The sequence below is a fragment of the Panthera leo genome, chromosome C1 (genome assembly GCF_018350215.1).
Source record: "Panthera leo isolate Ple1 chromosome C1, P.leo_Ple1_pat1.1, whole genome shotgun sequence".
Taxonomy (NCBI): domain Eukaryota; kingdom Metazoa; phylum Chordata; class Mammalia; order Carnivora; family Felidae; genus Panthera; species Panthera leo.
In genome coordinates, this window is record NC_056686.1 from 41,425,815 (window position 1) to 41,450,267 (window position 24,453).

At 42.5% G+C, this 24,453-nt stretch overlaps 1 protein-coding gene and 1 long non-coding RNA gene across 3 annotated transcripts in view; one reads left to right on the forward strand and one right to left on the reverse strand.

Annotated features, from left to right (window-relative positions):
* The window catches only part of LOC122227092, a 34,195-nt gene extending 24,716 nt beyond the window's left edge, over window positions 1-9,479 (forward strand). Inside the window, exons 2-3 of the long non-coding RNA XR_006205892.1 lie at window positions 8,869-9,000; window positions 9,148-9,479. This is a non-coding gene — a long non-coding RNA (uncharacterized LOC122227092). The remainder of the gene's footprint in view (window positions 1-8,868; window positions 9,001-9,147) is intronic.
* A 203-nt stretch (window positions 9,480-9,682) lies between these two features.
* The window catches only part of RAB3B (RAB3B, member RAS oncogene family), a 94,074-nt gene continuing 79,303 nt past the window's right edge, over window positions 9,683-24,453 (reverse strand). For both annotated transcript variants that reach the window (XM_042951297.1, XM_042951298.1), the window contains one exon: window positions 9,683-14,442. In XM_042951297.1, coding sequence (XP_042807231.1) covers window positions 14,255-14,442 — 188 coding nt within the window. In that variant the 3' untranslated portion in view covers window positions 9,683-14,254. The remainder of the gene's footprint in view (window positions 14,443-24,453) is intronic.

Consider the following 24,453-nt stretch of genomic DNA (forward strand, 5'->3'; position numbering starts at 1 on the left):
GGGGGAAAGGGTTCTCTAACTTAAGCAGACCATAGAAATATTAGGAAAGGATTTAAATAAGACCTTTGGCCATGAAGGGCTTTAAACTTGTGACCACCTGAATAAACATTTCCTTTGTCTGCCCCCTCCAGAACTAGCTTGGCTGTGATTTCTCCATGCTCTCAACACCCTTCCAAAATACCACCACCACCACCCACCCTTCAGCTAAAAATCTAAGATATCAGCAACTGCCTTGTCCAGGAATCATCCCATCTGTTCAGAATGAGCATCCAATTCCCTTCATTTAGCAAATGGCCATTGGATACCCTTAACGTACTGGCACCTGTGGGAATCAGGTGATTGAGAGAGAAATAAAACCCTCTTCCCTGACCTCCAGGAGCTCACTCTTTAGTGGTGACAAAGAGAAACTGGCTGAGCACCAGAACAAGTTTATTTCTTAACGAATGCCCCAGTAGTGTTCCATAAAGCACAGATGGAACTGCCAAAGCCAGAGGTGTCTGAAACATAAGCAGTTGAGAGAAATCCTTTCCTCTGCTTCTGTCATCACTGAAGGTGTTGCTTTGGGTTTATCCCATGTGATGTGATGGGAGCTGGGTCTCCAGCATCTCCACCTGTGCTTGCCACTAGTATGAATTCCTGACCAGGCTTCAGAAGCTCTTCAGGATGTAAAGGAAGACAACCCCCCATCCCAGTGTTACAGTCAGTCAAGAATTACCTTGCTCCTTACTACTTTATAAATAGACCCTTGTAGCCATTTCCCTGGCACAAGCCTGCCCACAGGAGGACAAATTAGACACAAATTTCAGTATCACTGCCTCACAGACCCTAAACTACTATTCTCTTTCAATACTGTCTTGATTTTTGAGTCAGACCAGTGGCTCTATCTCTTTCCATTATCTTGGTGATTTTTTTCATTCAAAAAGGATTTATATTAGGAGACAACATAGTATTGTGGTTAAGAGCAAGGACTCTGGGGTTTCAATCCCTGCTCTGCATTACTAATGGTGTGGCTTTAGGAAAATTAAATATCCTCTCTATCTACTCATCTATAAAATGGGGATGACAATAGTATCTACTTCATAAGGATATTAATGAAACCTATCTAGGGGCAGGTTTACCTGGCTGGCTCTGTTGGTGGAGCATGAGACTCTTCACCTCGGGGTTGTTAAGTTCAAGCCCCACGTTGGGTGTAGAGATTACTTAAATATAAAATCTTGGCACGCCTGGGTGGCTCAGTGGGTTAAGAGTCCAACTCTTGGTTTTGGCTCAGGTCATGATCTCCTGGTTTCAAGAGTTCAAGCCCCGCATCTGGCTCTGCACTGGCAGGATGTAGCCTGCTTGAGATTCTCTCTCCCTCTCTCTGCCCCTCCCCCACTCATGCTGTCTCTCTCAAAATAAACTTAATTAAAATTTTTTTAATTAAAAAAATAAAATAAAATCTTAAAAAAAGAAACTATCTAATAAAGTTGTGAAGATTAACTTGATGTATATGGAAAGGGCTTAGAATAGAGTAAGCACAATATAAGTGCTAGCTAGTATTGACTATCACCTATGTGCCAGGTTCCAAAGTAAGCTCTCATATTAATGCCTTTAATCCTCACAATAACCCTATGAGGTTGGTACATTTTACAAATTAGAGGTTTATAACAGAGGTTTTAAGTAAAATAGAAGTAAAGTAACTTGCCAAAGGCTCTGAGGCTACAACAGTGAACACAACAGGCAAGATCCCTGCTATCATGAAACTTTCATTAAACAAATAAAATAATTTCATCATGATTAATGCAATGAAGAAAATATAACAAGAAGAAGGGGTATGATAGAGTTGGGGTATACTTCTCTGAGCAATGACATCCCAGGGATTCATTGCCCTTCCCTGTCACTGGCCTGTGTTCAAACCACCCTGGTTTACCTCACATTTCACATTTCAAGAACTCTGAATCTTGTTAATGAAACTATTGGAGTCTCATTTCCTTTGTGTAAGTATGTCTCCAGACCCCTTATGCACATTTGCCTACTGCTTGCCTGGTTTATTTCACAGAAAAATATGCTTATTTCACAGAAACATGTGACAATCAACTCCCACAAGTAACTGGGAAGTTACAGTAGATTTATGGCAAAGGAAAACAAAGGGGGGTGTGGTTTCCTAGAGGAGGTACCTAACTCAGCTTGGGAGCCAGGAGTAAAGACAGCAGCATATGCAGAGGCTCAGATCTAAAGTGTGCCCCCATCCTCTTCTCAAACCAGGGATAGATGGCCTCTCATTTTATTGTCAGGCCTCACTCTCTCTATGAATTACTGCCATTTGAAAATAATTTATTCTCTGTGTGCAAGTGAAGGTAACAGACACTTCCAGGATACTCTTAGGTAGTAATACCCATGAGGAGGCCCATATATTTCTGCTGGGGTCCCTTAAGTACCTGAGTTGTCCATGTCTTCTACCAGAACAGGGGTGAAGGAAAACCTTTTTCTCAGGGTTGCTGCTAGCTCACATAGCACCTGTATTAGTTTCCCAAGGATGCTGTAACAAAGTACCACAAGCTGGGGGGCTTAAAACAGTAGAAATGTATTCTCTTTTATAGCTCTGGAAGCTGGAAGTCCAAAATCAAGGTGTTGGGAGCATTGGTTTCATCTGAAGGCTTTGAGGCAGAATCTGTGTTGTGCTTCTCTCCTAAGCTTCTGGTGGCTGCCTGCAAAATCCTCAGTTAGTCCTTGCTGTCCTCCATGGCAGGGAGGACCCTATTGAGTCATATATATTGACTCTGACTGCTCTGCACTCAGCTGGCTGCCTCAAGTCTGCACCCCCATCTCTGCCCACTTTTTTCCTTCCATTCCCATATCCTGGGGGTAGAACCCATTTTTTGTTCTCCTCTGTCCAGTCTTTTTTGATGTCTTTTGTGCAGTGATCTGATTCTGTATCTCCTGTGAATAGCTGGTATGTTTGCCTCCCTTCTTTTCTCTTCTAGAAAAAGCACCTTAATTTTCTTTTGGAGCAACCATTCCTTTCCCACTTTCAGTTCATCTTGTTTGAGTAGTACTGACTCCTGTCTCCAACTCCACAGATGGAGTTGGACAAGATCTAGGCTTAGCCAATCAGAACATCTCTCTTCCTGGCATAATTGATCCCAGGACGTTTGCCAAAACTATTAAAGCAAAGACTCTCTGTCTGGATGGCTATATTGGTAGGGTAAGCCTGGAGCTGACTGAGAATGAAGCCAACCCAGAGAATCCTGATAAAATAATTTAATCACCCAGTTCCAGATGGGCCTGAAGCTAAATATACCACTGGACTTTATAGCAACACGAGCTAACAAATTCCCCTCCCACCATGACCTCTTTTTTTCCCTTGTGATTATTTAAAATTCGGATATGTCACTTATAATCAAAAGAATCTTGACTGAATGCAGCATCTGACACTTCTGTCACCCTGCTCTGCATTTCCACAGCTCTGCATCCTCTCTGGCCCACCAGCGTGTCCATGTCTGAGTCCTGACAGATGAGTAGGAGCTAACCAGGCTGAAGAAATGGAAAGGGTTCCCCTACCACACTGTAGTGTGAATGGGTGAAGAACTGGACTGAATTTGCTGTCTTGTTAGACTAGCTTTGGGGGGTTCGCAGGTAGGGAGTGGGTTCTGCTGCTTTCAGAAGCCGTCAATTCTGTCTGCAGTTTGTTTCATTTTCTTGTGGGCTCACCACTTTCTCTCCAGCTCAGTAGCTTTGCTTCCACATGCTGTCCAGCAGTATAGCCTAAACCTTTGTTGGGGTGCACACTGCTCCTTGTGATTCTCTGCATCCTCTACATCAGCCAGTATAGAGCCAGGACTCACAGGGTCTCCAGAAGTACAAGCTGATTGGGTGTCCTTGACCTCTTGCAGTGCCAGTCCTTCCACCTTGAAACCTTCCCCGACAGTTATAGCCCATCCTGATTTCCCCCTATCCTGAGTTCATCAAGAACCACTAACTTGTGGCTTTCATTGCATTGGTGTTGGACCTGTTTTCCCAGTTCCATTCTAAGATCTTAGAAGTCTACCCCCGAAGTTCTTAGCACAAACCCAGGGAAGAGTCACTCCATAAGTGATGTATAGTTCAGATGAGCTTTAATGTACATACCACCACTGCCATTACAATAAGGATAGGAGATATATTAAAATAAGCCAGTTTGTATCAATAAAACATATCAACACAGAACAGGGAGGCAGCACAGATATTTGCAAATGGGATCTTCCTTTTTGTTACTGTGTATACATATGTGTGTGTGTGTGTGTCTTCACATTTGTACAAACTCACAATACCACCTAACATTTCATATATTTCATATACCACTGAGAATAGATGTCAGTATACAGAACATAGGAAGAATAAAAAAACATGAAAGCATCTGCTTAGCTAGAATCTTACAGGGAGAGTTATGAGTTATTATTCCTTTTTCTGCTCAGTCCTATAGAAGGAAAACTCCAATTTTTGCTAATTGCTCCTCCTGAGGAATTCTGCTCAGCCTATTATGGCACATCTCCTAGGCTGGCATGAGACCAGCCCAGTCCCTGGTTGAATAAATTAGAAAGAGCAACTGGGGGAGTTGAAGCTGGTGTGCAAATTAAGTAAGATGACATTTCTCTGTGTGACTGCCAAGACCATCAGTGTCTCGCCCCATGATATGAGGAATGCCTCTGCTCTAAACTTTCATTGTATTAAGGGTGGTGTGTCCTCTCCTTCCTTCTCTCCTACAAGCAGAGAGGAAGCCAGTTGTACATACATTGATGAAAATAGGCAGGATTCAGGATCAGTACTGCCTACTCCTTGGGGCAGACTCTACCTTGTTCTGAGACCAACTCCTAAGCCATTTGCTGCCTTCTTTATGTAGTCTTGAGCAGGTTGTTTCACTGATGCAGGCCTCAGTTTTCCTTATCTGAGGACTGGGAATAATAAAACCCACACCACAGGGTGTGTCAAAGACCATTGAAGCTTCAACGAGAAAGTGCTTTGAGAACTGTAAAGTGCTGAACACACAATCGATGATTTCTGTTATAATATACTAATCATAGTAAAATGGACTCTACTGTCTGCCCCTCCTGGGCCCCAACCCCATCCACAGGTCACTGCTCTGTTCATCTAATCTCAGCATGCACTGGCTGATTCTCTTTGACCGATGTTAGCATCTGGAAGTTTCTCTGTGGCCAACTAAACCTCTAGGTGTAAGGCATGTTGACCCTGATATTTCTGTGTGAGGTTAGTTTCCTGGGACCAAAATGTGGGGGGAAAGGGGGAAGTTGGTAGAGGTGGAAGGGACGCTTGGAAATGACTCTGGAAGGGGTAGGCTCAGTTTTATTCTGGGATGAATGCTGCTTACTCCCACCCCCTTGCAGTGAGTGGCTCTGTCTTATATGTCCACAACATTTCACAGTTTCTAAAATGCACTTTTGACTCTCACAACTATTTTGTAAAATAGGCAAGATTATTAATCTCATTTTATAGATGAAAATATATTTGTCCAAGGTTACACAGCTAGTATGTTGCTGTGCTCAAATCCAGGTCTTTCAGAATCCTGGTTTTCTGAGTGCTGGGGGACTTTTTATTTTTTGTCTTTAAGTAAACTCTATCCCCAATGTGGAGCTCAAACTCATGACCCCAAGATCAAGAGTCACATGCTTTACTGACTGAGCCAGCCAGGTAATCCTCGGTGGGACATCTTTTGACAAAGGCTCCAGAAAACACTGCCTGATTGGAATGACCTTGTGTAGTACAGCAGTCAACACTACCTGCTCAGCACCTACTATGAATGTCAGGCACTGCACTAAGGGCTTTACACTCATTCTTACATTTAATCCTCTCAACAACGTCTTGTAGTAGATATTCTTCCATTTACATATGAAGTAATTGAGGTTCCAAGAGTAATTTTCTTAAAGTCACAAACTATTTAGTGTTGAAGATCCAAGGATTGAACCCAGAACTGTTGGAGTACAAATCATGAGCTCCTAACCACTTCACCATGCTACTTTCTCAGTCCTCATTCTGGAACTTGACATTTGGAGAGACTGGAAGATAGATGCAGATCTCTTAGCCCTTTAGTTTACAGGCTTCCTGCTGTATGACAGAAATTGTCCTCAGAAAGATCTTACTCAGCTCAGCCTGGCACAGATTTGGTGCTTGATAAATTAATTCCCCCTTGAAGTGGAATGCATTTCTGGCTCTTAAATACGGCTGCCTGGTGTCACTTCTCAAACACATATGTCTGCACTCCATTCTCAAATTTCATCAGAGATTCTTGTTGTTCCTCTTCCTCTTGTTAGACTTTAGGAACCCCTAGCCTCGGACAGGTAGGCATGGACCATCCAGATGTATTTAATTGCTAAGATGCTTTCTGGAAGCTTCAGAAGCCAAAGCCACAAGCCTAGTTGAGTGATGGCGGGGGGGTGGGGGGTGGAGGGGTGGTCACACAGCCTTGGCTGTTTTCATTGTACCCAAGAAGAAAGAAGGCTTTCATAATGAAAGGATTCCCACCAAAATCCTGTTTGCCACTTGCAGTTCTGACAGAAAAATGTGCCTAAAATCACAGAGCATTAGAGTGCCAAGAGGGCCTACAGAAATCATCTGCTCTAAACTCATGAAGCCTGGAAATAGAGAGTGACTTAATCAAGGTTGCGCAGCCTACTGGCTTTATCCTGGTCCATTGGCAAAAACCAGGAAGAGATGCATCAGAATCTGAAGGGAGCTGGGAATCCTAATCACACCCCTCAGGGACTTGCTGACATTTTCTTTGCCAGACATTAGTATTTCTATGGCATGATTTTGTACCAAGCAAAAGAAACTCTTACTCAAGTCTCCCAGAGATTTCCTATTTGGGTATTTGCTATTTGGCCACTTCAAAATGATAGAAGGAAGCAGACAAAACAGATATCACACAACTCAGTCCAGTCAATGGTATTCTGTCAAGATGGTAGGTGTCACTGAGTTGGTAGACATAGGAACAGATGTGGAGAAAGAGCAGCAGCAGCATTCACTGTTTTGTCTAGCTTCTGTCCCTGGGAAGCCAGACTCTGCGTGGACAGTGACCTAACCATAGGAAACTCTGTGCTGTCATCAGTGTTTGTGGAGAACTACTTCTCACCATGAGAAATCCCTCTTCCTCTTACATTCAGATACATGAAGAGACAATGGGGCAGAAAGTAGGTTTTAGTTTGAGATTATACAAAGTCTTCATCAGAAAGCCCACAGAAGTGCGATTTTTCTGAAAGACTCAGTGTTTAAAAATTAGAATTATTGCACTTGGAGCTGGAAGTATGCATAAAGGAGAAAACTGAGAACCAAAGAGAGGACAATGTATTTTTGGTTGTTAAGTGTTAAGAACCTAACTCCAATGAGCAAAACTAAATGGGGGCTTTATTAGAAACACATACTGAATTGTCTAATAGAATCAAAGGAAGATGTGACCTGCCAAACCTCAAGAAGCCAGAAGCATAGCTGGGAAGGCCCCAGGACACACTTTCTCATCTCATGCCTATGGTTCTGTCTGCATGATGGCCTCATTTTCTCCTGCCACAGACCAGCATTCTACACATGGGTTAAGGATCGGTCATTACAGTTTTAGAGCAAACATCTTCATAATATTTGTCAGAAAAAAATATTGGAATATTTGGAATAAAATAGCTCCAATTATTTCTTTTTAAATCCTAGGGAAGAATTCTGCTTGGCCTTGCTTGATCACACGCCCCCTTTACTGACAGTCTTCACTAGAATCACCTGGTTTGGATGAAGGAGCAGTATTACTACAAAAGAAGAGATTGCTTTTCCAGAAGAAATACTGGGGAGAAGTGATAGCTGGCTATTATGAGAAATGATTTACCAGGGATCCTGCAGTAAGTTAGGGCAGATTCAGGACTAGAAAGAGAATTGATAAAATAATTATTAATGGGGCACCTGGGTGGCTCAGTTGATTAAGCGTCTGACTTTGGGCCAGGTCATGATCTCATGGTTCGTGGGTTCAAGCCCCATGTCAGGCTCTGTGCTGACAGCTCAGAGCCTGGAACCTGCTTTGGATTCTGTATCTTCCTCTCTTTCTGACCCTCCCCCACTCACACACATTCTCTCTCTCTCTCTCAAAAATAAATATTTAAAAAATTAAAATAATTATTAATAATAATTGAAGTTTCTGGATTCTTTTTATGTGTGGTATTAAAATAAACCCCCATGCTTTGAGCTGTTCATTTATTTACATTTTTAAAATATTTGTGTTGTGTGGAGGATGGACTGTAGAGGAGCATGTGTGGACTAGGGAAACTGGTTAGAAGCTTTGTGGTAGCTATCTAGGGGAAAAATGGCATGGACAAACATCATGGTAATGGAATTGGAGAAAAGTAGGCAGACTTGAGATATATTTTAGAGACAAAATCATAGGACTTGTTGCTGGCTGTGGACAGTAAGAAAAAGAAAAATAAGGAATTAAGAATATCAAGGTCTGTGAAGAGTGGGGTTGAAACAAATTTGGGGCAGAATTAAGAGTTCCAGTGTGGACATGTTAAGTTTGAGCTATGGAGATGTCTACTGGGCACTTACGTACACATGTCATTACCAAATACTTGGCATCTAAAGCTGCAGAACTAGATGAGGGCTTCAAGGAAGATAGTACAGCTACAGCAGGGGGCTCAACTATTATTTCTTTTTAAGATTTTGTTTTTATGTAATCTCTACACCCAGAATGGGGCTTGAACTTACAACCCCGAAATCAAGAGTTGCATGCTATACTAACTGAGCCAGCCAGGTGCCCCTCAACTGTTCTTCGAATAATCCTTTATGCATATAATGAATCCTTCTGCTGGGCTTCCAGCCAGGAATCTCAGATGGGAATCACAACCATTATTACCGTTAATCCCACAGAATGAGAAGCCAGATTCTTCCTCCAGGGAGCAGCTAAGAAGTAATAAAATGAACAGTGAAATATGCTTCAAAACCCCATGCAGATGTGTTGTCATTCCTCCAGAGTAGACCCTTTGGACAACCAAACAAATGGTGAGATTGCCCTGCTGTAAACCATTTTGACATTTCTCTTTGGGGATAGCAGGTTTTAAGACCTAGGGAAATTTACCAGACTTGGTTTCATAAGACTTAGTGTTGCTTTCTTTGGTGGGTTGAAAAAATAGCCAAAGTATTTTGCAGCTCCTCCTATCAAGAGATGGCATCTCTTTCTCCACACCTTATACATGACTTGTATTAGTGGGACATTAGCGAACATGATACAGAGGCTTGAAAAGTACTTCTGCATTGGAGCTTGCCCTCTCATGCTGCTGGAAAAACTTCTGCCACCATGTGAACAAGCCTGGGCAGCTTCTGGAAGATGAAAACACATGCAGAGACATCAACCACCCTAGTCATGTCAGCTGGGACCCCAGGCATGTGAGTGAATTCATTCTAGGCCATCCAACCTCAGCAGGGAGAAACACCCAGCCAACCCATGGAATCATGAGAAATAATAAATGTTTGTTGTTTCAAGTCACTAAGTTTTGTAGTGGTTTGTTATGTCCCTCAGAAGACAATAATTAGCTCTGAACCAGGCAGTCTAAAGATATTTTGCAAGTACAGATATTCTTTCTCTCACCATTACTCTTTTGGAGGATTTGTTTGATCAATCATCAAAGGTTTGAACTGAAAGATGAAAGCTTGAGGAATGTAAAGCAATGGCCAGTGGGTAATGGAGGTGTTTGGGGGTCAGTGGAGTCTTCCTAGGATTCCTGAAACAGCTCCACAAATATGATTCAAGTTTTCCAGTTGTGTTCTCATAGAATGATGTATCTTTCCTTCAGAGCACTTTGTAATTATATCTGGGTATTTTACAATGTCTAGACTAAACCACAAGCTACTGGACTATAAGCTTCATGAAGGCAAGGATTGTGTTTAATTTGCCATTGATTATATCCTGGCACATACTAGACACTAATTTATTGAATGAGTAAATGTGAATGAATAAATTTGAGTTTTGGGGATCCAGGTCTTCAAAAACATGACTTAACAATATTCACGTCTCATGGGCCAGTCTCTTGCATGCACTCCCAGGCATAGGCTGATCCTCCAACTGTGGCAGGTAATCAGGGGTAGTAGAGATGCAGAATCTGAAATCAGTGAGATTCCAGGACACCAATTACTCTAATTCCTTCTTACCCCAAACTATTGGCAAACAAAGTCAGACAAACATTCCTCAAGACACTCTAGAAAACTTGACACCCAAGCAAAGAGCTTTGGAGCGGCAGGTGATGTGAATGGGAAAGTCAGGTCTGGAGGATATTCATATCATTCTGTGGACATTACAAGGCTGCACTCACAAAGTAATCGTGAGAGCAAAGGATTCTCAGAGATAATTAAACAATCTCAATTGGGACATTGGAGTCGGTCACTACTACTACTCCTGAGACACAACTTGAAGAGAAAAATTGAATGAAAATGAGTCAGACAGAGGTGAATTCAAATGATACTACCAAGTGACTTAAACATGTTAACTTTCCCAAGGCTATGTTTCCTTGACTGCCAAATTGGGATAATATTTTAGAAACAGCACATCCATTTGACTATAGGTACCTTGTAGGCAGGCACAATTTGTTTTCATATATATTTATCTAGTGTTTAACAGTGCCAGACTCACAGTAGATACAGAATAGATAAATTTCTACCTAGAGATAACCCAAGATCTAGTCCTGACTCTATCACTAATACACTCTCAGAGTGACCTTAGGAAATTTCCTTTTCCCAGGACTGCAACCTTCCTCTTTGTAAAATGGGAAGCCTGGACAAGCTTTTCTCTAAACTCCTTCCAGATCTAATATTTGAGTCTGTGGCCATTTAGTACAGTCTACCCCATTGCTGCTCCCAGAAGTTAATTAATGCTACAGACTGAGGAGACAATAATAAGTCACGAATCACTTTGTATTTACAGATACACATGCATTTAAAACAGATTCTGTAAATAGCTACAATACTGTATTGCACATTTGGCCTACTTTTGCCTCTTTTGAGGTCAAGAGGTTTTTGTTTGTTTGTTTGTTTAGTCTTCCTTTATTTGGATTGTTAAGCAAGATGAAAACCGGGACAAGTTGCCACTAACACATATTATGCAGCTTGAACCTTGGTGGCTAATTGCACTATTACTGTGATTGATAAACACTGCACTGTAATCGGCTGGAAGCTCCTGGCTTCCATGTGGCAGAAATGAGGTCACAGAGCAGGTCTGGGGGACTGCCATCTAGCAAGCAGCTCTGTTGGTCTGTTGCCCAGTAGGTTTGCCATTGTCACATTCAACTCTTGATTCTATCTGTTGTGAAGATGATTGCTCTCTTAAACTAGCTCCTGACTTTTAAAGAATTTAACAATTTTTAAGTAGAAATTTCACTATTTGCCTGGATATCCAGTATGAGAGAAAAGATTGTTGGATATATGTACTAAAATATCCAAAGGTCACAAGGAGCTCAGTCTGAAATCCTAGTGCTAGGGTAGATGGGTGTTACTGCCCAGAAAAATAGTGATTATCCCTGACCTGTATTGACTTAGCAGTATAAAAAGCACATCAAGAATCACTGCCTGTAAAGGGATCACATTTGTCCATGGTTGAAGAAGTTAATCAAGTCACTCCTGCAAAATGCTCCATTGCTGGAGGCTGCTTAAAGCATTGCTTGAGAGGTAGGTAAGAATTTCCTGACAGAGACAGATACAGGGACTTGGTCCTGAAAAACATTGGACAATTTTCGCTCAGGCCCTTGGGACCTGATTGCCTCAGAGACTGACTCCTTTCCAGAAGCATTAGATATCCATCATCTTGGATTAGTCTTAATAGTTGAGTAATTTGTTAACAGATTAGAGACATAAGTCTTTTCTCCAGTGGACTCTGAATCTGATGGCCTTGGGATTGAATCCTAACAGGGCTCTAATACTTCCTAGCTGTATCATCTTGGTCAAGTGTCTTAATCTTTTTGGGTCATAGTTTATAAAAAACATCATATAGAATGTGATAAAGAGCACAGACCTTAGAATCTACTGCCTGGATTTGAACCCCAGCTCTACTATTTACTCGTTATGTGACCTTAGGCAAGCTAAAGAACCTTTTTGTATCTTACTTAACCTCATCTTTAAATGAGGTTGATTATAGTGCATCCCTCACAAAGATATTGAGAAGATAAGTTAATATATGTACAGTGCTCGGAACAATGTTTAGTACAGAGTAAGCATGACCTCAGTGTTAGCTACAATGACATTGGGGTGATAATCCTCATCTCTCAGGTTCATTTTGCAGATCAACTGAAATGATAAAAGTGAAAAAAAGAGTCACAGAATTATTAGTGCTAGAAGAGACCTTAAAGATTACCCAAATAACCTCCACATTTTATGGGTGGGAAATCAAGACTCAGAGATGGAGTGATTGGTCCAGAGTCACACTTGATTTAAGGGCAGAGTCCAGGTCTCCTGATTCCAAGTCCAAGTCCAAAAGCTCTATCCTCTGCATCACATCAAAGAAAGCAACATCTCCACAGGGAGGACTCTGGGGGGTCCTCTTATGCAGTCATTGGACCTATGCTAGTTAAGGTACTTTCCTAGGATAACGAACTGCATTTGGAATGGACAAAAAACTTGGGAGAGACTCTCCCCCTTCCCCCACCAACTTCTGAGGTGGCATGTTAGTGAAGGGGGAAGTGGGGATTCGGGCTAGGGCTGGGAGGAAAGATTTTTCAAGAATCAGTGCTAGTTCCATGACATTATTTCAGCTAAAAACCAAACATGTGCCATGTCTAAACAAGCTAGAATCCACTCCATTTGTTTCTGGTGTCAAAGGTTTTCATGTGGTTTTGATTTTGGTTTTGGTTTTTCCTTTTACTCATTATGTGACTAATTAAGCAGCTTTAATTAAGCAGCTTTCCCTAGGAATGGTTTCACATCCTCTCTTCAGTGGAAACTAAGATTTCACTCCCAGGAAGGTGAGTTTGGGATTGGGACCTCTGAGTTCAGTTTTCCCAATTTTTTCAGGGTCATGCCCCCTAGATTTATTCTGCCTTAAATTACATTTCCCAGTTGTACTACTCAGCAGTGATTGAAAGATGGGTTGGAGGAAAGGGCAGTTTGGAGGGAAGACACCATGAAGAACAGCAGAACTATCTGACTTGGAGAAAAGGAGAGGTCATGATTTCTGTTCTCAAATTATCTGAGGGTGTCAAGGGGCAGAGACTGTGAGGTCTCTGACAGCAGAGCTGGTACAAATGGGGTAAAAAGAAGAAGAATTGCCAGGGCACAGATTTCAGCCTAAAGCAAGGAAAACTTTCAAATATGAGAGTTGCCCAAAGATGGTATGGACAACGAGCTCCCATCCCTGCCTAGAAGGTATGCTTTAGAAGAAAGAGATTTGGTTGTGAGGTCTGACAGCCACTTATCAGAGATGTGAAGACTGGAATTGACTAGTCATACCAGGTAACTCTAAATATTTCAAATTCTGGGAGTCTAAAAAACAAAGACCAATTTCATGGAGTTCCCACAGTTAAGAATCACCTGGAAAGCAGCAAAATCAGAAAGTCATGACCTGTTCCTTTATCTTGCCTGTAATTCTCTTTTCTTTCTCTTTCTCTTTCTCGAGCTCACTCGTCTACTCTTTAATATAGCAGGAACCTTTGACATTTTTCAGGGAATAATCTTTTCTTTTAAATGTATTTCTGGCTTAGCCTTTGCTCCTTCAGCATCATTAGAGAGTCTGAGCTCTCTGGAGATTAGCTCTGGCCTGTCACCACAGCAACTGCCCAGGCCCTGTGGGCATCCATGGTAATAGGCATAGGGCTTTGAGAGGAAGCCCCACAGGGAGTCTGATATGAAACAAGCATGTTGTGTATGAGGAGGTTTTCTTTAATAGGATTAGCTGTGTAGGTTGGCCTCACTTACCTAGTTGGCCAGGCCTGAAAAGTGTGCATGTGTCAAATTTTGGTCAAAGGAGGAAATCTTATTTTAAAGGCAGAAAAGAGACTCGCTCTCCACGTCCCTGAAGTGAATCCCCTTTGTAAGATTGAGTCTTTTTTTGTAAAGTGAACCTTAACCCATGCCATGACCTGGTTGTTGGTTTGGGGCTGGGTGTCTGCAAGGGAGGCCATCTGCAGAGAATTCGAGGGGCATGCTTCCACCTCCACTGCAGGCAAAGAACAGCAGCAACTCAGCTTGCTTGGGGCTGGGGGTGGACAGAGTGTAATGCGGGAAGCAGAGTGGGTGTGGGGTTACAAGAAGGGGAAATCGGGAGGGTGGGCCTTGTTTAACATGAGCAGTTCTGCTGCAGCAGCGGTGGGGTGTCTGAGAGACGGGTGTTCTTGGAGGTGCCCAACACAGAGGGGTCTGTGTCCAGCGAATCAGACATCTTGTCACAAATGGCATCTACCAGGCGCTCGAAGGCCTGCCTCACACTGATGTTCTCCTTGGCGCTGGCTTCAAAGAAGTCAAACCCTAAGGAGAGAAGACAGAAAGTAGTAAGGATTTTTCCCTTCCTTTGTATGCCCCCTGGCCAGAACACTCCGAATTAATACAGCTGGTGCTAAGGAATGAAGTGAGGAGGCCTAATTCCATGGCAGGGGATTCTGCTTTAAAGAAATGGTACAGGGCAGGGGCATTACCTGCACGGGTTTTACAGTCAGTCAGATCCTGGTTCTACCACTGGTCAGCTGTATTATCCCCAGCAAGTCACGTATTCTCTTTATAAATCAAGTCCCTGGTTTATAAATTGTGTTAATTTTACCTAACTCATTAAACAAGATAATGCATGTAAAGTATATAGCCCTGTGCCTGACACAGAGTGGGGGTCACTAGGTGTTTTCTGAAAGAGTGAATACTTCAATATGTGTACACAGCACTTCACAGTGTTCCAATCCATTATTTTGTCTGATCCTCATGTTACCCCTGGGAGGAGGAGTATTTGGGCAGACCCCTCCATTTCACTAGTGCAGACACTGTGGCTTAGAGAAATAAGCTGACTTGCCCAAGATAAATAGAGGCACCAGTTAAAGAAGCCCAAGCTTTGACCTTTTTCACTAGGGCTTTTCTTCCTCTTTCCCTTGCCTTTCAGTCACCTCACAGCCTAGCCCTCTGGGATCTGGAAGGCACCCCAAGATCCACACCAGATAAAGCTTCATTTGCCCTTTCCGCCCCAGACCCACTGGCTTATCTCTACTCCATGAGGTTCCTCCTCCCTGAATTCCCCTGGACTTTCTCTATAGCTCTGCCTCCCACACAAACCCAACAGAAGGCACATGGAAGGCTGCACTTGAAGCATAAAATATTCTTGTCTGTTTGGTACCTTGAGATCTTTAGTGACACTTTCTGTGACAAGGAACAGAACTTGATTGTCCCAAGAGACACAAGAAAGTCCCTCCTGATTCAGACAAAGTGGCTACTTCCCAGCTGAGGAATTCTGACCAGGTTGGTGGCAGTTCTTAGAAGTAAAAGCCTCCTTCTCTATAGGTCCCTGACCCAGTCTCCTCCCTCCTATTTGTCCAAGGAACTTCCTCTTTCCTTTCCTTTCAGGTCCATCTTTATTTCTTCTCAAAACTTCTCTCTTCCCTTGTTTTCATGTCTCTCCTTCTTTTCCCTTATGTTCCTCACACTTTCTCCTTTGGATTCTTTATATTTATTGAGCACCCACTATATGTCAGACACGATGCCAGGAGCTTTGGAACTATTATCTTACTGTGGGTAAATATAATCGTCTTTAATTTATAAATGAGAAAATGAAGGCTTCAAGAGATTGCATAACTCACACAAGGTCACGGGACTATATTAGTGGAAATTGGGTTTAAATCTGGGTTTGGCTAGCTCCAAAGTTCATACACAGTCTTGTCTCCTACTTCTTCTCTTTCTCTTCTTTCCATCTTTATTTCTTTTCTTCCTTCCTTCCTTCTTTTTAAAAAAAAATGTTTATTTATTTATTTTGACAGAGAGAGTGTGTGTGCAAGCAGAGGAGGGGCCAAGAGAGAGAGGGAGAAAGAGAATCCCAAGCAGGCTCTGCACTGTAAGCACAGAGCCCAATGCAGGGCTTGAACCCACAAACTGTGAGATCATGACCTGAACCAAAATCAAGAGCCAGATGCTCAACAGAGTGAGTCACCCAGGTACCCCTCCTTACTTCCTTCTCTCTTTTCTTTCCTTTTCCTTTTCTTTCTCCTTTCTCCCTTCCCTCCCTCCCTTCCTCCCTTCCTTCCTTCCTTCCTTCCTTCCTTCCTTCCTTCCTTCCTTCCTTCCTGACTATGCCTTTCTCTTCTTTACAAGTCTCTTTGGCCTTTGCCTTTATCTGACTATTACCCTGTCTGAATCTGGGCAAGTCACTTTATCTCTGCGAATCACTTAGCCTCTCTGAGTCTCAGACTCCTCAGTTGTCAAATAGGAATAGCTACAGTGTGTTCCTGCTGAGAACAGCTGGGAGAATTAAGTGAGAGGAGAGATAAACTGGTGTACGAAGTTGCCTGTTAGAATAACAGTTTCTTTCCTTCTACTTTCATCTGCTCCTCTCACCTCCTCTTCATCCTGTTCTCCTTCTTTTATTGTCTTTTCCCACAAAGGAGGGGCTCTCTTTTCTCCCCACTTCCTACTCCCTATTATCCCACTGTGGACTGAAGGACTGAAGCCCCCAGGTACAAACAAGCCTCCTCTTCCTCCACCATCTCAGCTTGAAGGCACTCCCAGCTCCTTCCAGGCCTCCTTTGGTTGACAGTCTCTCAGTGGCCCTTTTCCCAACCTGAGAAAGGCAAGCAGCAGGAGTGCGTGCTAACCATCGACTTGTGATAAAGAAGGAGTTGGCTGCTGGCTCATTATCTTCAGGCTACAGAAACCCAGTCAGCTTCAGAGACCCTCCAGCATGTAACTTTTCCTTAATGAGTATCATAAAAATTGACTCTCTGGCCTTTGACTGGCTTATCACAAGTGATAGTTTTTGGAGAAGAGGGGGGAGCATATTGCTTGCCTAGGAAAGGGGCAAACAGGTAAAGAAGTAAATAGGCTTTAACTATTAGTTTGGATGAAGATGAGGACCCAGTTCAAGGCCAGGGCACAAATCATTTCTGAGGAATTGGCACTGAGGGGAGGACATGTCATGTTGTACAGGTGGGCAGGGAAGAGGCCCAGGAGTCATATAACCCGGATTTGATTATAGTCCCTGTCAGCTACTGGCTGTATGACCTTGGGCAAGTTGCCCAACCTCTCTCAGCCTCTATTTCTTTATCTGTAGAATGGGTTGAATATTACCTACCTCATAGTGAGGTAATAAGAATTAAATGCACATAAGTATGTGAAATGATTGGCATATGGAATACATGTTAATTCCCTTTTCCTTATATTCCTAGTTCACTTTAGTCCCAGCTTCCTTGCACCCAGGGCCTTTAGGGAAATCTTCTTTCTCCTAATCACTCAGGGTCAATCAATAAACCAGTCTTTACTGAACATTGACTTTGTGCCAGGTCTCATGTTGAGAGCCAGGGACAAAAGGAGACCAAATCTAATTGTGGAAAAGATACATTAATCAGAGCCCTTATGTATGCATAGTCTATAACAGTTCACAAATACAATTTTATTTTTTTAAGTTTTATTATTTGAGAGAGAGAGAGAGAGAAAGAAAGAGAATATGAATCCCAAGCAGGCTCCACGCTGTCAGCACAGAGCCCAACACAGGGCTCCATCTCACGAACCCTGAGATCATGACCTGAGCCAAAATCAAGGGTCAGATGCTCAACTGACTGAGCCACCCAGGTGCCCCCAAAATATAATTTTAAAACAACCTTGTGAGCGGGGTGGGGGGCAAGGCAGGGGTTATTACTTGTAAGTTACAGACAGGAAAACCTAGACTTGGGGATGCGGTATAAGCTAGGGCTCTATCCCTTATGCCCCTTTGTCTCGCTCTCAGTTGGAATAGTGACTGAACACTATATAACATTTCTAACCCAAGTAGAGCAAACCAGAGGCTGTGCAGGAATGCAGTGGAGAGAGAGAGTGGCATGGGAAGAGAGCAGGAGGAGGCTTCCAGAAGTTAGTGGAAAGAGGAATCTTTGAGGCTACAACTGAGCAAAACTCTTCACCTAACTAACTTTTCATTCTTTCAGGCTCAGCTTAGATACAGCCTCTTATACAGCTATAGCACATGTTACCCTGCATGGTAGAAGTCCATTTGACAAGAAGGTCCCTGAGCAGGGACTATGCCATTCATCTGAGCCCCAGAAATAGCCAAAGGTATAGGTGTTTGGTGAGTGCTGGTTGATGAAGAGATGACTGAAGGAGGGGGGAAGCATGGAGAATGTGCTTGAGAGGATGTGGACAGTAGGGGTCATAAAAGTCAGCTCAACATGCACGATGACACTTGGGTGAATCGGTAGTTCTTACCCTTAAGGAGCTCCTAGTCTAGTGTGAGAGACAGACACACTGACAGTATTACCATGATAAATGCTGGAATGGTGGGAAGCAAGGGGATTAGCAGGACACAAGAGGAGGCACCTAACTGTCCTGGGGGGCCAGGGAAGGCTTCTTGGAGAAGCTGATTCCTACACAGATATCAACTAGATAAAGACAGGTGATTGTGAATGTATGTGTGAGCACATTTGTGTGTACTACACCAGGCAGGGGAAGCAGCATGAGCACAGATAATGGGCAAAAACAGCATTGGTATATGCCAGAGTGACCATAGTAGTTTGTTATCATTAGAGCAGAAAGCTCAAAGTGATGACAGATGAGACAGTAAGTCTCATGGAGACTCATGGAGGGCTCATGTGTCATGCCAAAGAGACGCTGTCACTGTCATTTTAAAGGTACCCAAGGTGTGGGAACTCTGATTTGAGTAACCAGCTCATGGCCTTAGCCAGCTCATGGGTCTCTTTCCCTAGCAGGACCATTCCAAATTCACATCCATCCAATTACTGTCAGGCTTCTGGAAGGCTCTTCATTAGCAGGCCCAGATGGTAACCTTTCCCTCAGATTCATTAGTAAGGATTCTCAGGAGCTGAGAACCTAGTGAGGTCAGAAAGATGACAACCAATTAATCAGACTAGCCCTCAGTACTTTCCTCCCTCTAATTGGCTTCACAACAATATTTCTTCTATCTTTAATAGGGCCCAAGTCTTAGCTGAATCTGAGATAATCCACATCCCCCCAGGATCATGTTTACCTATCCTGCCCAAAGGTAGCTGTCATAGACCCAGACTCTACAGTTTGTCCACACTGCCTGCTTCTGAGTTTGACCTCAGAATCCTATTCAAAAACTCATAACCAACTGAACTTACCTCTCCTCATCCTGACACTGCCCTAGAACACTTCTCCACTTTTATGTTCAAATACCTTCTCTACCTCCCTCTGATACCTCCCATCTCTGTCATGTATCAATCTTCAATTCATGACCTGCTGGTCATTGATAATTTGGCAAGTGACTCACTGTGTTCCTTTATGCCCAGGGTTGTTCTCATTCTCAGGAACTTTGGGTTTCATGTGGTCAATTCATCTAACACCCTTAATTTCTCAATCATCTCATTTACAGCGACCTTCTCTTTCATTTTGTTCAGCTATGCTTCTGTCCTATTTTGACTTGGACTTGTGTAACTGGGACTGAAAGAGGCCTAATTAATGCAATACCCAGACTCATTGGCTTAACATCCAAGATTTTTCGTGGCTTGGCCTCTATCTACTTCCCTGGCTCCATCTTCCTGGCACACACCATGCTCCAGAGATATAAACACTCTCTCATTTGGTGCCATTACTCATGCTATTACTCTCTAGCTCCTACTCCTAGTTACTTTCATTATTCAACTGTGGAATTACCTTTCTCTTCTCACCCCACCTCCACCACTTAGAACATACAATGTACCTCTCCCCTGTTCTCCCATAGTACCTTACACAATTGTTTCCATCAGATTCCAACAGCAAAATGGGAACTATTCTTAACATTTAAACTAGAGGAAATTGGTTATATAAGAGACAGAAGAACAAAGAGGCCAATAAGAATAGTGAGGAAACCAGACATTATCACCGACAAATAAAACAAACCTACTACTAAGGCCAAAGGAAGCTAGAGCCAGGAAAGCAGGAGCCTAGGAAGAGGAGTAGCCTCTACTTGAGGAGTCATCCAAGGTGGGGAGAGGGAATATACAGGTTTCCCTTTTCCCCATCTCTAATCACCTGCCTATGTCTCTCCTTGGCTAAATGCATCCAAAAGCCACTGTCACAGGAACCTGGGAAACACAGCCTGCAAATGTCAACCCCCTGGGATGGGAATGGGGGACGGGGTGTTTGCAGGAGAGACAGCAGAAGAGTGAAGAATGATATCAAACAGGCTAAGGACTGACACAGCCATCTACCCAAAGGATGTTGAAATTACCTCTCTACTATTTTGTTTCCCTAGTCAATTGGCATCTTGAAGGCAGGGTAAAGGCAGGTGTTCACTTCTGTGTCCCCAGCGTCCATCATGTGTTAGACAACTGTGGCAGATTATTCACTGCCCTCTCTGTACAGGATTTGGCATATCCACCCATTGGCAAGTGCTTTGAAGAACCTCCTTGTGGGAGGATTATATCTTTCTGTTTCATTGACATCAAATTTGATCATGTAACTTGCTTTGGCCAACAGATGTGGGCATTCCGAGTCCCAACAGAAGATTTAAGAGCCTTTGTGTGGTTTAGCCATCCCAGATTAGACCCCAGAGTAGGAAAACACATGGAACAGATTCACAGCTGACTTGCAGCTAGCATATGTGAGAAATAAACCTTTATTATCTAAGCTCCTGACTCGAGTTATGTGTTACCACAACAGAATCTAAAGAAATCTCACTAACACTGTGACTAAGGGTAGAAATTTGAAGAGAAACAGTGGCCAGCTTTTGGGAAAACACCACTGGATGATGATATAATGGGAACATTAGGATTTTTAGTCCAAAGCCTGAGTTTGAGTACTGGGCCTACCACCTGATACCTGCGTGGCTTAGAAAAGTTACAGAATCTTTAAATGAAAAAATAAAGAGACAGAAGTGAGTGGCACAGCTCATTGTGTGCAAGAAAACACAAGTTTGGATTCAGCTTCTTCATCAGTATCATGGAGCTGATGATAATGACATCTTCCAGGCTAGGAGTGACGATGAGGGTCACAGAAAATTGTTGTGAAAGCACCTTGTAAACTGTAAGTCACTGCATCAAAGTTAGTTACTATCAATGTCAGGTCTTTCTCTGCAACGAGGCTCTGTGGTGCAGGTTTCAACTGTTCATCCCAATTCAAAAAACAAACAAATAAACAAGCCCATTTAACAGGCACCTAAAATAAGCAAGGCAATGTACAAAGGTCTGTGAGGTCTGAGTGATAAGTAGGTATTGTGTGAACTGAAATCATGGAATCAAAGAGAAGGGATAGAGCCAAATGGACCTTCCCATTCAACTAACCCAAATCTCCTATTTTTCAGATGGGTAAACTGAGACCCAGAGACAGGAGACAAGATGCTCAAGATCATATAGCAAGTTAGTGGCAGAAACAGGATAAAACCCTCAGCCTCCAACTCCTACTCTGGTGCTTTTCACACTAAACTTTGCTGGAGTGAGTGTATGTGTGTGTTCTAAGACCGCATTGTAAATGAGTCTCTCCCTCCCTTGTAAGCAGAAGTGCGTTTTTCTCTTTTACTATCCTCTCTGGGCTCTGGCCAGGTCCATTTGCATTCAGATCCAGAGAAGGGACAAGATGTCCCTTTCTGAGGGGCACAGGAGGGAAGAGGCCCCCAAATGCCATGCTTCTCACAATAGGAGTCCCTGAAACTGCTCCATACTCCCAAAATCCACTTGCCACAGTCTCACCCATGTCCCAGGAACTTCGAGGATACTGATAGCCTGCTGCTACTCACAGCTTTAATAAAAGCTAGCAGCTGGCCATATCACTAGATTGGCCTAGTGAGCTAAGAAAAGCTAAGGGAAAGGGAGTCCTGAAGAGGAATCCCATCGAGCAGCGAGTGGCACTACTATGGTGGCAAACAGACCACTGAAACTCAATTGCTGGCATAGCAGAGATAGGACTGAAGTGAGAATGAGGAAGGCTGAGCATCCACCCTCACTGTTCCCAAATCTGATCACATCCTTGCAAAATTCTTAACATGATCCACAGGATCCTTCATGACTTGGCCCTTGCCTACCTCTCCACTCTCACCTCACACTACTCCCCCCTTGATTGTTCAGTCCCTGCGGTATGGCCTTCTTTCAATATCATGAGTGCTTCAAGCTTTACCCCACAGTAGGACTATTCTTGATCTGGAACATGGTCCTCTGCCTCCGTGCCCTGCCCCCGCCCCCACCACACACTCACTCACACCCACTCTTTGCTTAACTTTTTCTCATCTTTTAGTTCTCAGCTTCAGTGTTACTTTCTCGGAAGATCTTGACTCTCCAGTCTAAAATTAAGTTTCTCTGTTTCACTCTCTTCATAGCACTTGTAACTTATGTTACATTTATCTGCCCACCATTCCTTCTTTTAGGGAACCACTATTTTTAAACAGTTGTGGTGGCACTATAGGTCATAATACCTGCCTCCCCCAGCCATTGGAACAGGCACGTGACTCACAGGTGGCCAATCATAGTCTTCCCTAAGATTGAAGGGAGAGAGAAGAGAAGGCTTTTTTTTTTTTTTTTTTCCCCAGGAGTTGAGAAGATATGAATCTGGAGCTTCCATCACCCATCTTACTCCCCATGCAGAGTTTGCCTGGAGAAGGAGGGAGGCTGAAGGGATAAACAAAATTGAGAAATGGAAAGGGCAGTTGAATCCTGGGTCTAGTGACCTGTGCAGCTACATGAGCTAATAAGCTATTTTTTTTTAATGAAAGGTAGTTTGATTTGGGATTTAATCACTTGCCATAACAAGAGTCCTAACTCATGTAGAACATATCACAATTTTTAACAGCTTTATTGAGATATAATTCACATACCATTCAATTTGTCTATTTACAACATTTTAAATTATATATTTATTTGTATAATTATTTATTGTCCCCTTCCCATTAGTTCCATGACAATAAGGATCATAGCTGTTTTGTTCACTATTATATGCCAAATGCTAAAATAGAACCTAGCTCAGAGTTAAGTGCTCAATGAATAAGTGAATAAATGTATGAATGAATGAATGAATATCTACCCTATGCTGGATCCTTAGGATAATGACCCAAATTAGACATAACCTGGTTGCTCTCAAGGTCTAGCAAGAGAAATAGATGTCCAATATGCAAATACTGGTAAGTAATGGAGGAAAACTCGGGAAATTGTACAGGACAGACGTGGTTTAACTTTACTGCCCAAATAGGACTAATTCATTAAGACTCTCTTTAAATGCCTTCCTACACCCTATGCTAAGAATTAATCTTACTTCCATCTATGTTCCTATATAAATTTGATAGATCTAAACTAACCCCACTATCTCTTAACTTGAGCAAATTATTTAACCCCTCTGAACTTCATTTTTCAGAGTATTGGACATACCTATAGTACCTACTTTGAAGGGTTATAGTGAGAATTAGATGAATTACTATACAGCATTTCATATAACACCTAGATCAATATATATATCACTTATTATTACCATATTTAGTGATAATACATGGTACCATATATAGTGAGGTTAAGTAGTTAGGAGCACAGGGTATGGAACCAGACCACTGCTAGGGTTCAAATTCTGACTCAACCTGTTACTAGCTGTATGACCTTAAGCAAGTTACTCAATTTCTCTGTGCCTTAGTTTTCTCCTCTGTTTAAAAAAACAAAAACAAAATAAAACAAAAAAAAACACCTAACACAACTTAGAGATAAGAGAAGCACATATGTCAGAGAGTTCTAGGGGGATTAAATTAAGTGAGTAATACTTTAAAACACTTAGAATAGTGCCTGGCACATGATAAACACCTAATAAATATTTAACCAACTCGCTTTTTAAAAATCTTAGTCCTAAGGGCTTGGCATGCTGGTTATTTTTTTTCCAAATACAAAACTACCTCATCTTTTAAAACTTGGTCTAAGGTCTTGACGTACTGATTTTTTTCCCTCTTTCTTTTCCTTTTTCTTTCTTTCTTTCTTTCTTTCTTTCTTTCTTTCTTTCTTTCTTTCTTTCTTTCTTTCTTTCTTCTTTTTATTAAATAGGCTTCATGCCCAGCATGGAGCCCAACGTGGGACTTGAATTCATGACTCTGAGATTAAGACCTGAGCTGAGATCAAGAGTCAGATGCTTAACCAACTAAGCCACCCAGGCACCTCTATATTTTTTTCAAATACATATCAAAGTATATACATAAAATCATCTTGCACACTTCCAATGGCATAAGTCTCTTTGGGAAATGCTAGACTCACACAGTCAACAATTTATAGTACCCTGAACACACAGTGCTGTTCTTTGCCTTTGCCAGTGTTACTCCCCTGAAATGTCCTGGCTTCTCCTCCTCACTTGGCTGCTCCTACTTGTCTTCAAGACTCAGCTTGGGCA